At 60.3% G+C, this 22,340-nt stretch overlaps 1 protein-coding gene across 6 annotated transcripts in view; it reads right to left on the bottom strand.

The window, feature by feature from the left end:
• Nucleotides 1-2,180: 2,180 nt before the first annotated feature.
• Nucleotides 2,181-22,340, bottom strand: part of NHEJ1 (non-homologous end joining factor 1) — a 146,320-nt gene continuing 126,160 nt past the window's right edge. For 4 of the 6 annotated variants that reach the window (XM_045032642.1, XM_045032643.1, XM_045032640.1 and 1 more), the window contains 3 exons: nt 6,051-6,168; nt 5,656-5,777; nt 2,181-2,739 (listed from right to left, as the gene is read on the bottom strand). In XM_045032642.1, coding sequence (XP_044888577.1) covers nt 2,659-2,739; nt 5,656-5,777; nt 6,051-6,168 — 321 coding nt within the window. In that variant the 3' untranslated portion in view covers nt 2,181-2,658. Of the gene's footprint in view, nt 2,740-3,899; nt 3,973-5,655; nt 5,778-6,050; nt 6,169-22,340 lie in introns of all 6 variants that reach the window. The other 2 variants (XR_006582677.1, XR_006582676.1) reach the window with 1 other exon arrangement.

Here is a 22,340-nt window from a genome sequence, read left to right as displayed (position 1 = left end):
CCCGCACCCTGATCCTCTGCCCCAGCCCCAGCCCTCATCCCCCCGCACCCTGATCCTCAGCCCCACAGCCCTCACCCCACCCCTCTGCCCTAGCCCTGAGCCCCCCCACAGCATGAACCCCTCATCCTCAGCCCCACAGCCCTCACCCTGCACTGCCTCCTATCCCCAAACTCCCTCCCAGAGCGTGCACCATCTCCCCCTTCCTATGCCCCCATCCCCAGCCCAAAGCCTGCACCCCTCACCCCCTCCTGCACACCCACGCCCTGCCCCAGCCCGAAGTCTGCACCCAGCACCCAAACTCCCTCCCAGAGCCTGCACCCCTCACCCCTTCCTACACCCCCACCCCCAGCCTGCACCCCAATCCCCAGCCCAGGACCTGCACCCCAGACCTCCCCCCGAAACCCCGCCCAGAGCCTTAGGCAGGTGGGGGCAGAGTTTGGGGGGGCGGGTTCTGGGCACCACCAAAATTTCTACAAACTTGCCACCCATGCATGCAACGGAGGCTGGGCCCCCCATCGCAGACATGAAGGGTTGGCCCAGGCGAAGGGGAGGGGCGGGGTAGTGCCTCCTGCCCGCAGATTCAATGCTGCTGTGCAGCAGCGCCCCCTAGTGCTGTGCCCCCTAGTGCACAGTCTCCTCCGTTACTGACCCAGGGCAGTTATTGGGGAATCACTATCAGCCCAGGACAACATGAGGGACGCACCCCAGGGTCCTTCTGCCAGCCCTGCCCCCTTGCTCTGTGCCCCCTTTGCCACGCACCCCCCACCTACTGTGCAACCCCTCATCACATCTCCCATTCCACCAGGCTACCCCTCCCCATACAGCCCGCACCCTGCCAGATGCTCCCACACCATCATGCCCCACCATGCCCCCTAACCCTGCCATGTCCCTGGGGGCGGCCTGCTGCTCCAAGCATTGTCAGCATTGGCGGTGCAAGCAGAAGGCGGGTGCTAGTGTGCTGTGGTGGGGGGCTTCCTGCAGCTTCCCCTTCCCGCCCTGCAATGTCCATGCTTGGAGAGGAAATACTCCCTGCACGTGCTCCGGGCCCAGCGAAGGGCCATTCAGTCCCTTCCCCCCACGACAGCCAGCCCAGCCCAGAGCAGCCCCGCCCCCACCTGGGACTCAGCTCTGCCAGAGACTATCCCCCACGCCCACCCCCTGGGCCCCGGGGAAATAATGGCAGTGCCCTGCCCGGCTGCCCTGCCAAGGAACTGCTGGCCCCAGCCTGATCTCCACAGGGCATCCCCAGGGCCCACAGCACGGCTTGTGGGCATTGGGAGGGGGAGCAGGATCCTAGTGCAGGCCCTGGCCTGTGAAGCCAGGAAAGGAGCTGAGGATGGAGAAGGGAGCCGGTGAAACGCTGCCAGAAGGAGACAAGTGACGGGTGGGTGGCCGGATAGCCAGCAGGGCACTGCTGTGGTGGGGGTGAGGCGGAGCACACACGAGCTAGTGCTGAGGGGAGGCTCTAAGCACCTTGCAGAGGGGGCAGCATGGCATGGAGGCAAGCCGCCCTCAGGCCCTACCTTCAACATCAGTTAACCCTTCGGAAGCTGCTTTGAATCACCCCTCCTAGGCTGGGCGCCCATCGGGCAGGGCTGGCTCCCCGCTGCTGACTGGCTCAAGGCTTTGATGGGGCTCCGGCCACTCCCAGCAAAGAAGAAATCCAAGATTTCCCTGCCTCAGGACGGGGCTGGTTGGCACCCAGACTCTCTGCCCAGTTCTGCACTCAGCCTGGCTGGCACCACTGGGCATGAAGCCCAAAGCCTGTTATCTCAGGAACTGGCACCCCACAGCCCAGCCCAGCCCATGGCCGCCTTCCCTTCAGTGCAGAACTGCAACCTGCCGGGTGCCAGCGGCCCCCTGTGGCGATTACGCTGGAGCAGGGCATGCTGGGAGCTGTAGTCTCCACAGGCCATGCCTCCAGCTGGAAGATGAGGGAGGCTGCAATTGGCTCCATTTCAGGTGTTGCCCTCAGCCTCCTGGTTGGCAGCTTATGTGGCTCCTGGCTGGGCAGAACCTTCCGGGAGGGTAGGGGACCAGCTGCAGGGGCAGAGGCTGTGAAGGGGACAGGCTGGAGAGAAGGACCAGGGCTTCCGTGTGCCCCCACAAGGGGCTGGGTACCTGGCAAGACCAAATGGGAGGAGCCAAAGCAGGCCCCACCCCCAGCCAGACACAGCATCCTCGGGCAGAGAGGGGCCTTTATTGCAAAAAAGCAAGTGTGGAGCCACCCGTCGAAAAAACAGGAACCTGCCCCCCTCATCCACGTTCTCAGGCCTGCGGAGCACAGAGAGGGGCAGTCCCACAGCCGGGGGGCAGGGTAAGGGCTGGGCAGGAAAGCCAGGCCAGTGTGGGGAGAGGAGACGCGTGCCACACTGGCTCTGCCAGTGGAGAGGCCTGGCCATGGGAAGCACCAGAGACTTCCCAGCATCTAGTGCCCACAGGTGAAGTGAGAAGGGGCCGAACGAACCTCCTTCAGCAGGATCTGCCATGGGGGGAGAGGGCCCCACTCACTGTCTGGAGCGGGAGCCCTGATTGGCCCTTCTAGATGCTGCGTCAGGGATTCAAGGTTCTGTGCTGGTGTCCTGGAGCTGCCGCGGTGAGCAATGAATGCCTGGGGCCAGACCCCTCCCCACGGCAAGGGGGACGGACAGCGGTGCGTCAGCCAAACAGCCCCTTTGCCTTCTTGCTCTTGGCCTTGGACACGGGCAGCCGGGCTCTCTGGGCCGGAGAGGAGGGAGTCTGGAACCAAAGGAACCTCTGTCAAAGCAACAGGGACGCTCCCGCGGGCCGGGTCTGTGTGTGAGGCTATGTGCGCATTGGTGTGCGTGTCCATAGTGCTGGAACTAGGGGCACTGGGGGGCTGCCGCACCCCCTGGCTTGAAGTGGTTTCCATCATATTCAGCATTGGCAGTTTGGGTCAATAGCCCCCCACTGTACAAAGTGTTCCAGCAGCCCAGTGCATGTCTGTCTGGGTGTGCGTGCGTGTGTGTCTGTGTGCGTGTGTGAAGCCACTTCTCTGGGCACCCGTATGTCCACGTGCGTGCACACATGCACAAAACAGGAGCACTGCACTACACATCTAGCCCCTGCGTCCCAAAGCACTTCCCAGCCCACAGCTCCTGGCACGTACCCTTTTGTTTCCAATTAAAAGTGCGGGTTTAATGAAAAAACGCTGCCCAGCCCAGTCACCACCCCAGAGACAGTGAGGGGCTCCCAGTCCCAGTGCTCCCACCCACCCTGGGCTCCCAGCCCCAGCACTCCCCCTCCCCCCAGCTGGCTCGCAGCCGTGTGCAAACGACACACAGGAAAGTTGTGAGTGACAGATGCCTCCTCCCTGGGGCCCGGGCGGGCCCTGCTGGGATGCACCCCCAGCCTCATGCCGCCAGCTCTCGCCAGCACAGCACTCTGTCCCTGCTGGAGCTCAGCCAGCCCCAGCAGCTTCCAGCCTTGCCCAAGGGAAAACCTTTCTGAGTGGCTGCCTGCCCTGCTGCTCCGCCTCCTGGGGACCAGGAGCCAATCAGAGGTGCTGTAGGAGGCAGGCAGAGTTCTTGCCCACCCTGCAGGGGCCAGAGGCGTTTTTGGGTAGAGGAGGAGGAAGAGGGAGCAGCCAACCCCATTCTCACAGCAGGGGAGTAGGGAGCAGAGCCCTGCACTGGGACTGGGCTCCTGCAGCACCTGCGGCCATGATGGTGGGAGTGGGTGACAGGTGCTTTGTTGCAGGCAGGATGGGGCGGGCAAAAAACCAGACTGCGGGAATTTGCGGGAAGTCACTAAATCTCTCATCAGTTTACCAAGAGTGGCCTGTTCAGGGCATTGCTAATTATTTTGTTTAAACTTCTCTTTCCTACACCTGTTTATCTCCCTGGCTCCGGATCCGGTCAGGTCAGAGAATCACTCACAGGGTTTGTTGTTTGTTGTTCTGGGACATCACATATGGCAGACCGTCGCTGTGGTATCAGCTGCCTGTCAGTGCTGCAAGTAGTTTTTCTGTTCAATGTTTTTCAAAAAGCAGTAATAATCCTGACACAGAAATAACTTGACTGGGATGTTTCAAAGTTCTAAAAACAGCGCTTAAGTGGGTTAAAAATTTCCAGTTTTTTTTTAAAACAACTTACTTTTTATAATCATTAAAAAAACCTGCACCTTTTAAGGCAAAACTGTGGGGCAATTTGTGTTGACGTTCCGTGTGATAGACACAAAACAGCAGTTTGTCAGAAATAGAATTTCAGCAATGTAAAGCAAGTTTTTCCTTTTTTAAAATAAAGGTTTTAATACTTACATTTAAGCGAGGGATAGAAAGAGACTTGATGTCTATTATAAAAAGTATTTTTATGTGGTTTAAGCAAGATTTGTTTAATTCTTTTAGTAGTAAATATTGTCTGAATTCTGTTTAGAATGTATTAACCCCCCGTGGTGGTTTTTCTGAGTAGCACGGGGGAATCTGTCTCTCTTGTGGGATCTCAGGCTTTCATGGGTGGGAGCGGGATAAAAATGCAAGAAACAATGTGGGAGCAGGGCAAGTGGGAGTGGGTATTGCAGGGCGGGAGCAGGATTAAAAAATAGTCCAAGGCAGAGCTCTAGTAGGGAGAACAGAGCCCAGCAGGCCCCCTCCCATGAGCCATGGGTCAGTCTGCTCCCCCTCCCCTCCCGTGAGCCATGGGTCAGTCTGCTCCCCCTCCCCTCCTGTGAGCCATGGGTCAGTCTGCTCCCCTCCCCTGTCAGTGGGTCAGACTGCTCCCCGCTCCCCCCTCCCCTCCCGTGAGCCATGGGTCAGTCTCCCCCTCCCCTGTCAGTGGGTCAGACTGCTCCCCACTCCCCCCTCCCCTCCCCTGTCAGTGGCTCAGTCTGCTCCCACTCCCCCCGTCAGTGGGTCAGTCTGCTCCCCACTCCTCCGCGTCTCTATAACACCTCTGTGGGCAGTTCCAGCGGGGTCCCACTGCAGCACGTCCTGGCCAGAGCAAGGGGAAGACGACCCCCGGAGCTGCAGGAGTGGGCTGGCTGGCACAGCACTGGAGCTGGAGGCTCTGCACCAGCCCGCAGCCAGGCCAGGGTCACCTCGCCCTGCGCCCTGGGGAGCTGCACACCGGGGCAGTTCACAGTGCAATCGGGGGTGGGGGGGGAGGGGGGGGTTAGACTAGACACGTCCCATTAGGAACTTGGCTGAGACCCACCAGGTAACAAACAGCCACTGGATGGGAATTAGCTTTGATCAAATAGGGCCAGAAAGGCTCCAGGTACAAGCCAGTTCCCGCTCGGGGGCCAGATGGGAGTGGCACCCCTAGAGGGGACAGGCCCCGTGGCTCATTGCCCACCCCCTGAGCCAGCCAGTCCCCTACCCTTGGGCTGGATCAGAGCCAGCGCCCCCTAGAGGGGAAAGGCCCTGTGTCCCATTCTCCACCCCCCAAGCCAGCCAGAGGGGACAGGCCCTGCCTCCCATACTCAGTCCTATGAGCCAGCGAGTCCGCACTGCAGGTTGGCTTGTGTCAGAGATCGAGGCGGGACCAGAGGGCTCCGGAGCAGAACCCAGTCACTGCAGGCGCTTGGTGGAACCTCTGCAGGGCGGAGGCTGCTCCGCATCCCTCCAGGCCCAGCCAGTCCCCAGTCACATCTCACACCAGCCTTCCAGGAGGCTGCTGGGTTGGGAGCTGCACTTACCGCTGCGGCTCCCAGGCTCTGGGGCAAGTCAGAGGGTGGCTCAACCTTTTCCTGCTGAGAGCCCAGCGTGACCAATGAGTCCAGCTGCGGAGACGAGGTGAGCTCTGGGGTCTCGGCATCCCCTGCCCCAAAGAGAGAAGGCAGGAGTCAGATGCGTGTGAGGGAGCAGAGAGGCCAACAGCTAGGGGAGAGGGATGTCAGCCCCCACTGACTCTGGGGAGCAAAACAATACCGACACCCCTAGCTACAGGGACCAGACCCTCCCTGCCTGCCAGGCCAGGAGCTCCAGGACCATTGGGATGGGGCGATGCCCGGAGCCCCCCACACCCTTTGTGGGAAGGGGCCCCCGGTACAAGCTGCACTGGACACATTTCCATCGGCTGAAGGTTGCTCACCTGAGTGGTGCCGCTTCTGCGCTGCCCTCGCCTCCTGCCTGGCCACGGCCATGTAGAGACGCTGCAGGGTGCTTGTGAATGCCTGGCCGTCCCCTGCACCGCACAGCTGGGGCAGACTCTGAACGGGACAAGAGGCAGCGTCAGTCCTTCTCTGTGCCGTGCCAGCACCTGGTGCCCAGCCCGACGACGCTGCTGCTGCTGCCAACTGTGCTCGGGTTAATTAGCAGGGGCAGCAATACCCACCTGGGAACTTCACTGATCCCAGGCACTCGGCTCCATCTCATCTGAAACACCCCCCGCATGTTACTTTGCCACTACCTGCCAGGAGAGCGCCCCCTACTGACCCCACCCGACAACCTGCAGCACAGCAGCCCCTAGTGCCAGGCTGGGGCCAGCACTGACTGCCAGGGGAGAGCGCCCCCTACTGACCCCACCCACCCCCTGCAGCACAGCGCCCCCTAGTGCCAGGCTGGGACCAGCACTGACTGCCAGGGGAGAGCGCCCCCTACTGACCCACCCCACTCCCTGCAGCACACGCCAACTAGTGCCATGCTGGGGCCAGCACTGACTGCCAGGGGAGAGCGCCCCCTACTGACCCCACCCACCCCCTGCAGCACAGCGCCCCCTCGTGCCAGGCTGGGACCAGCACTGACTGCCAGGGGAGAGCGCCCCCTACTGACCACACCCAACACCCTGCAGCACAGCACCCCTCAGTGACCCCACCCCACTCCCTGCAGCACATGCCCCCTAGTGCCAGGCTGGGACCAGCACTGACTGCCAGGGGAGAGCGCCCCCTACTGACCCCACCCCGCCCCCTGCAGGACAGCACCCCCTAGTGCCATGCTGGGGTCAGCACTGACTGCCAGGGGAGAGCGCCCCCTACTGACCCCACCCCGCCCCCTGCAGGACAGCACCCCCTAGTGCCATGCTGGGGCCAGCACTGACTGCCAGGGGAGAGCGCCCCCTACTGATCCCACCCACCCCCTGCAGCACACGCCCCCTAGTGCCAGGCTGGGACCAGCACTGATGCCAGGGGAGAGCGCCCCCTACTGACCCCACTCTGTTCCCTGCAGCACACGCCCCCTAGTGCCATGCTGGGGCCAGCACTGACTGCCAGGGGAGAGCGCCCACTACTGACCCACCCCACCCCCTGCAGGACAGCACCCCCTAGTGCCATGCTGGGGTCAGCACTGACTGCCAGGGGAGAGCGCCCCCTAATGACCCACCCCGCCCCCTGCAGGACAGCACCCCCTAGTGCCATGCTGGGGCCAGCACTGACTGCCAGGGGAGAGCGTCCCCTACTGACTCCACCCTGCTCCCTGCAGCACACGCCCCCTAGTGCCATGCTAGGGCAGTGGGGTCAGCAGTGACTGCAAGGGGGGAGAGCAAGCCCCGCCCCATAGCTTGGCAGGCTGCCATCCCAGTGCCTTGGGAAATGTGATGGAGGTTTGATATAGAACACAACTCTGGTTCCCCCCGGGGGGGTCTCATCCTTCTTCTGGGAGTGCAGGGGGGTTAACTGGAATATGTCCTCACCATTGGGCAGCTCGCTGCCTGCTCCCCCAGCACATCACCCCATCTGCCCAACACATTCCTGAGCGGGACCCCACCCGGGCCAGCCTGCCAGCGGCTAAGTGGGCTCCTGGCTTTGCAGTCTGCCCCTCAGTGGAGCAGGGTTCACTGCACTGCAGGGGCCCCTGGCCAACTGCAGCTGGGGGCAGCCTCAGCCCACCCAGTGCCTCATACTGTCCCCCTCATCTAGTGGCCTAGAAATAGGCCCCACGTTCCTGCCCCATTACTGTAGGAACACAGAGACCAGAGATGGCAAATCCGGCTCCTGTCCTGTGTGGCCCCTCCCCCCTTTCCCTCTCCAGCGCCCAGCACCAGGGGCTGCGCCCACAGCCGACAGGGGACTGGGACAGATCACCTGGGCGGGGCCCAGGCCAGCGAGGGCTCCTGCGAGGCCAGGGCCAATGCCTGGACACTGGGCTCAAGGCATAAGCCGCTAGCTTCAGTCTCCCAGTGCCCCACACTGCACCCTGGGTGGCTCTGGCCTGCTGGGGCCTGGATCCGTGTCACTATTCTTGATGTTGCAGCAGCACCATCCAGCATCAGGACCCACGCTGCCAGGCCTGAGATCCTCCCTGCCCCAAGGACCTTGCAGTCTGAACTGAGCTGGGCGAGGAGGCAGGATTACGGGCCCAGGCCACACTGGGAGTCTCTGGCAGAGCCAGGCGCTGAACCTGGGTTTCCTGGATCCCTGGCCAGCACCTTGACCACAAGGCCAGCCTGGCCCTGTGGGAGGAGATGTGGAGGCGCCCTGCTTGCCGTGTGCACATGAAAAACATGGAGCTTCCTTAGTTCAGGGGCACAGCACGCAGCCACCTCAGCCTTGGCCCAGGGCCAGCGGGTACTGCCGAGTGGAAGAACTGTCTGGGCACCCATCTCCACTGGCCTGGCAGCTTGGTGCCAATCTGGGCCCTGCCAGGGCAATGGCACATGGGCCCAGCAGAGCTCCTCCCGCAGGGGCTGAGCAGCTGGCAGGACAAGCCTGCTCCAGCACTTGGCAGAGCCCTGCTCCTCCCCAGCTGTGCACACACACACCTGCTCCAGCCTGTGGGCTGGAGTCCCATTCAGCAGAGGATTCCAGAGGCCGTGCCTGGGGCTCTGCGAGCTGAGAGTCATTCATGAAATGCTGCTGATACGATCTAATGGGAAGGGCTGCGGCTTCCCCTGCAGGAGCGACTGAGGCTCTGAATCAGGCAGCCGCCTGTGCGATAAGGGGCGTGTCTCAGCCAGGCAGGGGCGAGCAGAGACGGGACCCCAACCTCTAGCAGGGCACCCCGTCCCCTCCCCGCTCTGCCTGAGGCAGAGGGAGGAGGCTGGGATTCCTGAGCACTCTGCAGCACGGCACAAAGCTGTGCCCACCGGCAGCCCCAGGGCAGCACTGGCATGGGGGCTGGGGGGCAAACAGGGTGAGGCAGCTCAGAGCCCTTCTGCATAACTCCAGAGCCCACTCCAAGCCAGGGCCTCTCAGCACTGCCCAGGCCACCCCCAGTCCTGGGCACCCTCCACAGGCACTGCCCACGGAACAGGGAATGGGCCATGGAGTCCACGGCCAGTGCTGGGGTGACATCCCATCCCAGGACACATGACCAGCACCTGCCTTGGGAAGGCCAGTGCCCCGTCCCGTACACCTCCAAGGGCATCAGAGTAGCTAGCAGCTGGTACCTGCACAGCGAGACGAGCCCCCTGCCCTTTCCGCTTGCTGCGATGTTCCCCAGGGCAGTGCCGTGCTGCACCCCAGAGCCAGCAGTCACTGGCAGCACCCATCTCTGCTGGGCCCACTTTCTCTCCCAGCCCTTCTCTGGCACCAGCAGCGCCCCCCCCCCGCCCCATTTGTTTGCTAGACAGGGTCTCTTTCCTGGGTAAAGGTGCCCCGGGGACTCAGGAGGGCTCACGTGAGGGGGGGCTGTGGGCCACGCACAGGCTGGGCGTTGCCAGCAGCTGCCTGGCATCGTGACCAGCTCTGTTCCCCACTGCGGCCAGTACCTCCGAACGGCCACATTTGCCATCCCGCTGAAAAGCAAATGACTTTCCCAGGTTGTTTTTCCTGAATGGTTTTTTCTTTCGCTCGAGTGCGTGCCCGGCCCCAGCTCGGCACTGTGCCAGGCGGAGCAAGCGTCATGCTCGGCCAGGAGGCGAGTGCTGCAGAGTGGCCACAGTAACTAAACAGCACTTGCCACATCTCCACCTCCTCCGAAGTGAGTCGCCATCCCGGGGCTCTGGGGACAGGAGTGGTCCTGGCCAAGTACCACAGGGCTCCTGGGGGAGCACTTCAGCCCCTCCCCCAAGGCAGGAGGGACCCCCCTGTTCAATCACCAGAGCCACGCTGCTCTCACAGGCCCATGTGAGTGTGGATGGGGCCGCTGGCCTCCAGTCCATAGGCCCAGCGGCTCCAGGGCAGCTAGCCCGAGTGAGGAGAGGCCCCCGCGCCATTAGCTAAACACACCCAAGTGGCAACAGGGCCGTGGCCGAGGTCGCAGGGCAGGAATGGCAGCGGCCCAGGCAGCTCCTAGCAGAGCAGGGCAGACCCCAGCACGGCTCCCACTGCACTCAGCAGGCGCAGGGACCAGCAGCAGCAAGCTCAGCTCTGCGGCCCACAGGGGAGGCTGGGAAAAGTTACCCAAAGGAAGGAAATTCCCAGGCAAGGCTCTCACTGTGCCACCCCCAGCTCTTCCTCCTCATGCCCAGCAGGGGGCGCTGTGGGGAGCGGGTCAGGGGCACTGGCTGTGGGGGGAGCCAGCAGCTATTCCAGCCCCACCTCTCCCAGCAGGGGGCGCTGTGGGGAGCGGGTCGGGGGCACTGGCTGTGAGGAGAGCCCCCGGCTATTCCAGCCCCACCTCTCCCAGCAGGGGGCGCTGTGGGGAGCGGGGCAGAGCGCTGGCTGTGAGGGGAGCCAGCCCCACCTCTCCCAGCAGGGGGCGCTGTGGGGAGCGGGGCAGAGCGCTGGCTGTGCCAGGAGCTCCCACCTACATCAGTCCCAGCCCCCCAGCAGGGGGCGCTGTGCCATGGGGCGCTCTCTGCTCCGGATGCTGTGCCCAGACTGCACGGATGGAGAAGCAGCAGGCTCCCTGCCTGCGGGAGAGGGCACATCGCGAGCACTTTACCCCCCAGCCCCAGCACAAAGCAAACCCATAAACCTGCCTGCAGCGAGTGTGGCAAAGGTCTGCGGGCTAATCTCTGCCGGCCCTGCCTGCTCCACACCCAGACAGCAGGGAGAACAAAGTGTAACAGATAAAGGCCAGTTCCTCTGCACTGGAGGGGGGCGTGGATCTGCTCAAGGCCAGAGTCCACAGCCTGCGCCTGGCAAGTCACAGCAAGGGCCTGCGCTGACGTCCCCTCCTTCCCGGCCTGGGGCGGCTCCCTGGGCTGCTCGAGGGAGGGAGGGAGGAGCAGCCATTGCTGACAGGCCCCTTGGCTGGTGCTGGATCAGCTCGGCTGGTGCTGGTCTCAGGCCCGTGGCTTGGGGCCGGGACGGCTGGAGCACGGCGGCCCCCTTGCACTAGCAGAGAGGCTGCTCGCTGTGGAGCAGAGGGGAGCCGCTGCCACCAGCGCCCAGGGGCCCCAGGAGGTTCCCAGTCACACTGGCGAGGGGTGTAGGAAACGGCTGCTGGCACGGCCGGGGCGGCTCTAGACATTTCGCCGACCCAAGCATGGCGGTACGCTGCAGGGGGCGCTCTGCCGGTCGCCGGTCCTGCGGCTCCGGTGGACCTCCCACAGGCGTGCCTGCAGAGGGTCCGCCGGTCCCACAGCTGCACCGAAGCCACAGGACCAGCGGACCCTCCGCAGGCATGCCGCCGAAGGCAGCCTGCCTGCCGCCCTCCCAGCGACCGGCAGAGCGCCCCCCGCGGCTTGCCGCCCCAAGCACGCGCTTGGCATGCTGGGGCCTGGAGCCGCCCCTGGGCACGGCCACTGGGCAGCACAGAGCCCCTAGGACAGGCAGCCAAGCACTCGCCCCACCACTACCCTCACGGAACTGGAGCCAGGACGGCTGCAGGCCTCAGGAGGGCTTCACTAGCCTGTGCTAGGCCCTCGGCTAGTGCTCCTCACCCCCAGCTCCAGGGGCAAGCCATTGGGCTGGGAGTCAGGGACCACAGGGGCAGTTCCTCGGCCTTTGTGACACGGCCCCCGCGTTCTCCAGCCCCCTGAGCTTTGCTGCATTGCTGCATCGCATCCCAGCACTTCTGGGCTCGCTGCCAGTTCAGCTCTTCTAGCACGAGACCCCCAACCCCTCGCCCTGCACTGGGGGCTCTGGGCCCCAGCTCCAAGCCTCAGTCAGCTTTGGAGAAAGGTGCCAGAGAAGGAAAGTGAGGAGGAGAGGGCAGAGACAGGAGTGCACTGCCCCAGTGCCCAGGCAGCCTGCAGGGCTTCTTTGTGGGGGGCAGTCCAGGCCCCTCCGGCAGCCCTGAGTGCAGTATGCTGGGAGAGCAAGGGGAGCCCTGGGGCAGGAAGGTACAGGCTACTGCCCCTCCTCCACAGCCAGGCACAGGAGGCAGCTCCTCCCTGCTGCCTTGGCAATGTGGAGATCCATGACCTGGAGCGGCTGCTTTCCTTGTGCTGTGACCCAGCCTGGCGTCTCCCTGCCCGAGGGGTGAGAGCAATGCCTGGCCCCTGAACGTCCCTCGCTGAGCCATCCTCGGCACCTCGCCAGCACCTCACCAACGTGCACACGACTGCCCTGCAAGGGAGGGGGATTCAAGGACCGGGGGGGAGATGGGTCCAGCCCTTCAGGTGACCTTGCCCCATAGCATAAACACACGGCTCACGGGATGGAACAGCACGTTCAGAACTGCTACAAGGGAGCAGCGCAGTGTTCCCCTGTGGAACTCCCTGCAGCAGGAGGCAAGTTCAGGAGTCACACACATCCCATGCAGGGCAGGGGTGATTTGATGGCCATTGGTCACATCTGCAGCTCAGCACTAAGATTAGGATACTGCCCAGAACTGCCCCATGCTCTGCCCCTGGGCTATGGACACCACTCGCAGGGCTTCCTAGGGGTGGCTCCTGCATGGTCACCAGTGGCCAGGGGCACCTGGGCAAAGTGGGCACTGTGCTGTGCCCGCCACAGAGGCAGCTCAGATCCGCTCCCCCAGGTTTGCTCCAGAGGCTGCAAGAACACACGAAGCCGGGAAGGTAAATGCACTTCAAAGGCAGACCAATAGCAGCCAATGGAGGCCGGACCCAGCCCAGATCAAAGGCACAAGCTGGAGTCATAATTCAGAGAAAAGCAAACAGCAGCTCCCAGGAAAGTCGGGCACGGCAGCGGAGTGAGCAAAGTGTACCAGATAGCACCGCGCACGGGTCAATGCCCCAGAGAGGCGGGCACAGGCACCTCGCAAAGCACAGGGCACAGCGACCCCTGCTGCCAGCTGCCTGCAACTACCAGTGGAGACTTCTGTCCAAGCTGGGACAGAGCTGCCAATCCCTAGCCCCAAGCAGCAGTGCCCTAGCTCAGCACTATAGTGGGCAGAGCACTGGGGCTCCTGGGATTTCACCCTGTGCCACAGAGATCTGATGGTGGGATCACACTGACACTCCTGGCATTGCTGCCCGGTGCAGCTGCACCCGAGAAGGCAGCAGGGAGAGATTTTAAGCAAAAGCTTGTTGTAGCCCCAGTCCCTGGCCAGATCCTGAGTGTATGTAACAGCACAGCTCCACACACAGCAAGAGTGCTAGGCTGTCTCATGCCGGCTGATGATCAGGCCCCCATTCGAGGAACAGCTTGTCTCCCAAGTGCCTAGCAGCACTTCGAATCACAGAGTCTCAGGGTTGGAAGGGACCTCAGGAGGGATCTAGTCCCACCCCCTGCTCAAAGCAGGACCAACCCCAACTAAATCATCCCAGCCAGGGCTCTGTCAAGCCGGGCCTTAAACACCTCTAAGGAAGGAGATTCCACCACCTCCCTAGGGAACCCATTCCAGTGCTTCACCACCCTCCTCGTGAAACAGTGTTTGCTAATATCCAACCTAGACCTCCCCCACTGCAACTTGAGACCATTGCTCCTTGTTCTGTCATCTTCTACCACTGAGAACAGTCTAGATCCATCCTCTTTGGAACCCCCCTTCAGGTAGTTGAAAGCAGCTATCAAATCCCCCCTCACTCTTCCCTTCTGCAGACTAAACAATCCCAGTTCCCTCAGCCTCTCCTCATAAGTCATGTGCTCCAGCCCCCTAATCATTGTTGTTGCTCTCTGCTGGACTATCTCCAATTTGTCCACATCCCTTCTGTAGTGGGGGGACCAAAACTGGATGCAATACTCCAGATGTGGCCTCACCAGTGCCGGATAGAGGGGAATGATCACGTCCCAAGATCTGCTGGCAACGCTCCTACTCATGCAGCCCAATATGCCATTAGCCTTCTTGGCAACAAGGGCACATCGTCTACTCCTATCCAGCTTCTCAGCCATTGTAATCCCTAGGTCCTTTTCTGCAGAACTGCCGCTTAGCCACTCAGTCCCCAGCCTGTAGCGGTGTCTGGGATTCTTCCTTCCTAAGTGCAGGACTCTGCACTTGTCCTTGTTGAACTTCATCAGATTTCTTTTGGCTCAATCCTCTAATTTGTCTAGGTCACTCTGGACCCAATCCCTACCCTCCAGCGAATCTACCTCTCCCCCCAGTTTAGTGTCATCTGCAAACATGCTGAGGGTGCAGCCCCTCCCATTGTCCAGATAATTAATGAAGATGTTGAACAAAACCGGCCCCAGGACTGACCCTTGGGGCACTCCGCTTGATACCGGCTGCCAACTAGACATGGAGCCGTTGATCACCACCCATTGAGCCTGACAATCTAGCCAGCTTTCTATCCACCTTATAGTCCATTCATCCAGCCCATACTTCTTTAACTCGCTGGCAAGATACTGTGGGAGACGTATCAAAAGCTTTGCTAAAGTCAAGATATATCACATCCACCGCTGTCCCCATATCCACAGAGCCAGTTATCTCCTCAGAGAAGGCAATCAGGTTGGTCAGGCATGACTTGCCCTTGGTGAATCCATGCTGACTGTTCCTGATCACCTTCCTCTCCTCCAAGTGCTTCAAAATGGATTCCTTGAGGACCTGCTCCAGGATTTTGCCAGGGACTGAAGCGAGTCTGTAGTTCCCCAGGTTCTCTTTTTTTCCCTTTTTTCAAGCTGTTGCTGACCTGCGCCCGACTGTCCTTCCGCACTCAGAGCCTGGCTGGCACTGCCCATGGGAGTATGTTGCAAACGGGGGCTTGGCTGGGACAGGAGACGTGCCACAAGGCACAGTACCCCACCCTCTGTGCCACTGGGCGAGGAGCTGACTTGGCTGTAGGCAAGTGGGGCTGCTCCCGGCTGTTCCTTCTGCAACAGGAGACCTGCTGCCCATCCCACTGCTGTAGGCTTCCCCCAGCGCTCCCCACCCAGCTGTGCTCTGGGACCGCGATCCCTCCACAGGCGTGCGCCCCAGCCAATGGCTAAGCCAGCTCGGCCGCCTGCCCTTCTCCATCCCAGTGACGCCTGTGCAGCTCCCCTATCAAACACCCCGGACGCTGCATTGGAGTCTTGCTTGGGTGCCTGCTGGACAGCTGCTGGTTCCTAGGCCTGAGGACCCTGCACTCAGAGCCCAGTGGCTCTGGGAGCTGAGGGTCCCTTTCCCAAGCTGCAGCTCATCAGCTGCCCAAGCCCCCTGAGTCTTCATATTCCCCCAGGGAGCCAACCACAATCCTTCGTGACTGTCACTAACAGAACCAGTAGGTGACACCTGCAAACGACTCCAGTCACTGACCACCTCTCCCGCGAGTCACTGACACACAAAACTGGCCTGGTCCCAGCCTGGCCCATCTGGCTCTCGCCGGGCAGCCTCCCAGCATCTCCATTCCCATCACAAAGCCTCAGGGGCTCTTTTTCCTTACCACGCTCCTGAGGAACCGTGCTGTGAGCGGAGGGCCGCAGCCAGAGGGTGGGCTTGTCGGAGCCTAGGGGCCATCACAGAGCTGCTTTCTGGGCCTGCACCAGAGGCAAGTCAGCTCCTGGGGCAGTAGCGGGGGGTGCAGGGCTCGTCTGGGGAAGGCCCCAGGAGAGGAGCTGGGTGGAGCACACAAACCCTCCTTGTCCAGGAAGCACTGCTGGGGGGGCCACTTCGCCCTCTGGCCGGGTAGCAGGTAAGCAGCTGATCTCAGCCCAGCTTGGGGAGCTGGAGAAGCAGCAGCTCAGGGCGAGCGGGGGATGCCCAGCATGTTATGACTACCTGGCCACAAGGCCAAGTGGGCTGCGTGGGTATCAGCTGGAGCGACTCAAGGCTACGGCAGGAGGCTTTGCAGCACACCCTGAGGAGCTGTGCGATTAGTGACCGGCAAAGAATTCCAGGGGGCTCCTGATCCCTGCTACAAGGCAGGCAGTGCCTGAGGGGAAGAGGAGCTGCGTCCCCATCCTGGCCCTGCAGCTCCTCATGCCCTGGGGAACCTCAGCTGGAAGGGGTTGGCTAGGCAGGCGGCACCCGGGTCTGCAGGGGCCAGGCTTGCTGAGACGACATGGGCTGCAGAAGCTGAACACTGCCTTGCCTTCCTGCCCAGAGGGCCTGTGTGGCATGACAAAGGGGGTGGTGCCACAGAGAGCGATGGGCAGGGGGCACATTGGCACAGGGACTTCAGGAGCCATCTGAGAGAGAGGTTTCAGTCTGGGACCTTCACTGTAGTTCCCTCTGAAATGCTGCTGGTTCCACATGTCGGCCCTGCTAGGAGACTCCGGCTGGCCACACGTGATGGTGCCACAGAACCCAGGCACCAGGGAGTGCCAGGGCTGGCTTTTCCACACTGGGTTGCCAGTTGCTAATGTCAATGGGCAAGACTCCAATATAGCCCCCACCCCGATTAGCGCCTCCTGTTCCAAAGAGTCTCCGCAAAGTCACCGGGCCCTGCTCCCGGCAAGGGAGGGTGACGGAATCTGGCCCAGTGCAGAGCTGTGTCTGGGGCCAGACACCTCTTACTGACCATGGCCTGCAAGAACAAACGGTGGCTTTTAGGTTCCCGGCACAACCTAATCCGACAAAGCATATTGCTAAACCTGAAGCACAAACCACTGTTCTACACCCCCTTCGTACAAACCCCTGGATATCCAACTGAGGCCTCCAGCCCAGCCCCTGACAGGCAGTGAGTTCTACAGGTTACTGGCGTGTCAAGCATAACACACCTCTCTCTTTGGCTCCATCATACCTGATGGTATCACGCAGTGACAAGAAGTGTCTCCTGGAGGGTGAAGAGCAGCGCCCAGTCTGCCTTCTCTCCCTCAGACATCAGTCCCTATGCTCCTGTCATGCCCCTTTCCTTCGCTTCCTCTCCAAACCAAACAATCCCACTCTTTTCAACCGCTCCCCACATGGGATGGATCTCCAGGCCCTAATCACTCGCAGACCCCCTCTCTCCTGGCTGAGACAGGATGCCAGGTTCTCAGAGGAGGGATTGATAGAAGGGCACTCCCATTCCTTCACCAGCCTGACTTCCCCTCCCTTTGCTTGTGGGACCACACTGCACTCTCAGCCGAGATTCTCTCTGAGCTGCCCACAGTGGCCTGCAGGCAACAGGCAATCGCCCTGGGCTGGAGCGCCAATCAGCCTTCCATCCTTCCACACTGCCCCCCAGCATGAAAACAAGGAATGGAAGGGCAACACCTTCACAGCCACCTGGAGGGAGTGCTACCCTGCACGCTTCATGTACAGCCAGCCTGTGGAATTCACTCGCTGCGGCACAGGCTGTGCTGGGTGACCCTTGGCACCACTCCCACACCTGCCCCCTCACCGACGTTAAAGCCAGAAGGGCTCACTATGGTCATCTAGTGACGTCTGTCACTGACAGAGCTTCTCCCAGTCACTCCTGCGGTGGCTGGACCGGAGCCGACCCATCGGGCCAGAGAGACTCCGCACCATGGGGAGCCCCAAAGCCTAGGGGAGCCATTCCCCTCCCAGGTACAAATCTGCACCTTATTTCCTGTCTGCATGTGCCTGGCTCCAGTCCCTGGACCTCGCCTTGCCCTTGGCTGGTAGGGTGGGAGCCCTCTGCTACCACACGCCATCAATTCCACTCCCATCTCCAGTGCCCCCCATGCAAAGGGGAGCCCTGTGCACAGTCCAGTGAGATAATCCTGGGGCTGAGCAAATCACCACCTCTGGGCATTAGCCCAGCCCCGCAGGCATCAGAGAAGGGTTCCCCGTCCACACCAAGGGCATGCAGGACACTGCCTTGCCCGAGACATCAGCTGTTGGTCCTGCTGGAGGCAGGGTCGCAGGCTGGCTGGACCAATGGTCTGATCCACTAGAGCAAATCCTCAGCTACTGTGTTAGTGCCAAATGCCAGAGTCTAAATCTGTCGCTCTCGCGGATGGGGACTGACCCTTTCATTATCACACCAGAGCTTTCTCAGTGGCTGCAAACATTCCTCTCTGCACACCCCACATTCCTATTTTTTCATATATTTTTAACTGAAAAACAGAGCCATTGGGGCCTGTTGGAAATTACAGGCTGGCTGCTGCGGCTTGTATGTCAGATCTGCCCACATTCCCGTGGCGAGCCTCAGCACATGTTCCACCAAGGGCACGCTTCATAATTCACGCTGCAGCCAGGCACCAAGGGGCGTGGGCCAGGGAAGGGGAGCTCCTGCTTTCCCAGGCTCACTCCCACCAGCAGGCTCCATGGAAGTGGTGTGGTGGAACAGCACCCAGGGAATGGCACTGGGACTACCAAGGCGGGCCCAGCAGCACAGGTTGGCAGTTCTGTACCACTCCACAGTGGGTGCAGGATGACTTGGTGGCCGGGGACATTTCGGAATCAGCCCTTGTGACGAAGTGGGACTGTTCTTAATGTTTCCTCGGAATACTGTGTGGGTGCCTCAGTTTCCCCTATGCAGGTCTTAAGTCTCTAGGGGGTGAGATTGTTGCAGAGCAAAGGGCCAGTGCCCATAAATGGCCGCCACTCTGTCTCCTGGCAGCTAATGACCGGGGCCCTTCCCCCCTGCAAGGGGATGCTAAAGGTGGGGGAGAACAAAGGAATCAGGTGACCTCCTGGCCCGCGAAAGGAACAAAGCCCAGAGGAGGAGGGTCTGGAGCGGGAGTCAGTTTGGAGCTGGCTGGGGATGAGGAGTGGGGGCAGACGTGGGGGTCTGGCTCACTGCCCCCCCCCAGAATGGACCCGGCTGAGAGGTCCTGTTCTCTGTACCTACAAGCTCTGTTTCAGACCCTGTTCCTGTTGTCTAATAAACCTCTGTGTTACTGGCTGGCTGAGAGTCACGTCTGACTGCGCAGTGGGGGGGCAGGACCCTGTGGCTTCCCCAGGACCCTGCCTGGGCGGACTCGCTGGGGGAAGCGCACGGAGGGGCAGAGGATGCTGAATGCTCCAAGGAGAGACCCAGGAGGTGAAGCCGTGGGAGCTTCTTGCCCTGCAGACAGGCTGCTCCGAGGGAGAGGAGGCTCCCCAGAGTCCTGCCTGGCTTTGTAGGGAGCAGTTGCACAGCAGCGCCCGGGAACTCCGTGACACCCCTCAAGGCCCCCCTTGTCACCAGGCCTCCCCTAAGTCATCCCATTCCACATCAACAGCAACACATCGAGAGGCGTCGAGAACACATGCCACACCCCTGGCTAGCTCAGTCTCCCTCACTCCACCCTGGAGCCCTGGGTGGCCTCGCTGCTGTCTAGGTACCCAGCTCCCACCAGATCAGCACCACCACCAGTGCCCAGCACCCCTCCCAGTACAGGCCAGATTCAGCACAGAGAATGCCAGCTGGTGCCTACAAAGGGCCATTCAGTTCCCATCCTGGATCAAGTGGAGAGAAAGAAGCGCGCGCACTCGCCCGGTGAGTGCAGAGACCAGCGCCCCTGCTCGTCTCAAGCCCTCCCGACACCACTGGCCTCCCAGGGAAGCTGACAGACACGGCTCCCAAGTTCACAAGACTCTTGTCTGGGGAGCCTCCCACATCCCTCCCTGCCAGCAACATCTCCAACCCCAACTCTTCCCTCCCCCACACCCTCACATCGGCTGGGACACAAGAAGCACAAGAGCCCACCCACCCATCCTGGGCAGGTCACTGCCCCTGCAGACCAGATCAGCCCTCGGACAGCCCCCATCCTGCTGCCAACAGCCAGCCTGGATGACTTGTCTACAAAACACCCATTTGCTGCTTGCTTCCCCTCACCTCTGTCCACCCGTCGGTGCGTCCATCCTCAGGCTGTGAGCTCCGGGGGGAGGGGAAACGCCCAGAGAGCGCCCAGCACATTGGAAACAGCACCAGAACAACCAGTAGCAACTACATGACTCAAACTGAATAACTCCTGGACTCTGCCCAATTCCAATCTGCGCGAGAGAAGGTGCTGCCCCACCAGAGGGCAGGGGTCAGAGGGGCACCCACAGCTTCAGCCCACCAGACCCAGACGAGGCACGAGTGCCCTGCACACTCGGCACAGTTCATAGAATCACAGAATCTCAGGGTTGGAAGAGACCTCAGGAGGGATCTAGTCCAACCCCCTGCTCAAAGCTGGACCAGTCCCCAATGAAATCATCCCAGCCAGGGCTTTGTCAAGCCGGGCCTTAAAAACCTCTAAGGATGGAGATTCCACCACCTCCCTAGGGAAACCATTCCAGTGCTTCACCCCCTCCTAGTGAAATAGTGTTTCCTAATATCCAACCTAAACCTCCCCCACTGCAACTTGAGACCATTACTCCTTGTTCTGTCACCTGCTACCACTGAGAACAGTCTAGATCCATCCTCTTTGGAACCCCCCTTCAGGCAGTTGAAGGCTGCTATCAAATCCCCCCTCACTCTTCTCTTCTGCAGACTAAACAATCCCAGTTCCCTCAGCCTCTCCTCATAAGTCATGTGCCCCAGCCCCCTAATAATTTTTGTTGCCCTCCGCTGGACTCTCCAATTTAGCCACATCCTCCTTGTAGTGTGGGGCCCAAAACTGGACACAGTACTCCAGATGAGGCCTCATCAATGTCGAATAGAGGGGAATGATCACATCCCTCGATCTGCTGGTAATGCCCATACTTATACAGCCCCAAATGCCGTTAGCCATCTTGGCAACAAGGGCACACTGTTGACTCATATCCAGCCTCTTGTCCACTGTAACCCCAAGGTCCTTTTCTGCAGAACTGCTGCCTAGCCACTTGGTCCCTAGTCTGTAGCAGTGCATGGGATTCTTCCATCCTAAGTGCAGGATCCTGCACTTGTCCTTGTTGAACCTCATCAGGTTTCTTTTGGCGCAGTCCTCTAATTTGTCTAGGTCCCTCTGTTTCCTATCTCTACCCTCCAGCGTATCTACCACTCCTCCCAGTTTAGTGTCATCTGCAAACTTGCTGAGGGTGCAGCCCACGCCATCCTCCAGATCATTAATGAAGATATTGAACAAAAGCGGCCCCAGGACTGACCCTTGGGGCACTCTGCTTGAAACCAGCTGCCAACTAGACATGGCGCCGTTGATCACTACCCATTGAGCCCAATGATCTAGCCAGCTTTCTATCCACCTTATAGTTCATTAATCCAGCCCGTACTTCTTTAACTTGCTGGCAATACTGTGGGAGACCCTATCAAAAGCTTTGCTAAAGTCAAGGAATAACACGTCCACTGCTTTCCCCTCATCCACAGAGCCGGTTATCTCCTCATAGAAGGCAATCAGGTTAGTCAGGCATGACTTGCCCTTGGTGAATCCATGCTGACTGTTCCTGAACACTTTCCTCTCCTCTAAGTGCTTCAGAATTGATTCCTTGAGGACCTGCTCCATGATTTTTCCAGGGACTGAGGTGAGGCTGACTGGCCTGTAGTTCCCCGGATTCTCCTTCCCTTTTTTAAAGCTGGGCACTACATTAGCCTTTTTCCAGTCATCCGGGACCTCCCCCGATTGCCATGAGTTTTCAAAGATAATGGCCAATGGCTCCGCAATCACATTCGCCAGCTCCTTTAGCACCCTCGGATGCAGCGCATGTGGCCCCATGTACTTGTGCTCGTCCAGTTTTTCTAAATAGTCCTGAACCACTTTGGCCTTCCTGATTTCACTCCTGCATGCCTGAGCAATATTTTTATACTCCTCCCTGGTCATTTGTCCAATCTTCCACTTGTAAGCTTCTTTTTTGCGTTTAAGATCAGCAAGGATTTCACTGTTAAGCCAAGCTGGTCGCCTGCCATATTTACTATTCTTTCTACATATCGGGATGGCTTGTTCCTGAAACCTCAATAAGGATTCTTTAAAATACAGCCAGCTCTCCTGGACTCCTTTCCCCCTCATGTTATTCTCCCAGGGGATCCTGCCCATCAGTTCCCTGAGGGAGTCACAGTCTGCTTTTCTGAAGTCCAGGGTCCGTATTCTGCTGCTCTCCTTCCTTCCTTGTGTCAGGATCCTGAACTCGACCAGCTCATGGTCACTGCCTCCCAGGTTCCCATCCACTTTTGCTTCCCCTACTAATTCTTCCCGGCAGCAGCAGGTCAAGAAGAGCTCTGCCCCTAGTTGGTTCCTCCAGCACTTGCACCAGGAAATTGTCCCCTACACTTTCCAAAAACTGGATTGTCAGTGCACCGCTGTATTGCTCTCCAAGCAGGGATCAGGGTGATTGGAGTCTCTCATAAGACTCCATATGGTAGGGTTGCTCAGCAGGGCCTGCGATCTAGTAACTTCTGCTAGTTGCCTGAAGAAAGCCTCGTCCACCTCATCCCCTGGGCTGGTGTCTATAGCAGACTCCCACCACGACATCCCCCTTGTTGCTCACACTTCTAAACTTAATCCAGAGGACG

Source organism: Mauremys mutica, chromosome 10 (assembly GCF_020497125.1).
Source record: "Mauremys mutica isolate MM-2020 ecotype Southern chromosome 10, ASM2049712v1, whole genome shotgun sequence".
Classification (NCBI taxonomy): domain Eukaryota; kingdom Metazoa; phylum Chordata; order Testudines; family Geoemydidae; genus Mauremys; species Mauremys mutica.
The sequence above is the reverse complement of the archived record's forward strand: the minus strand, read 5'-3'. Positions and strand labels throughout refer to the sequence as shown.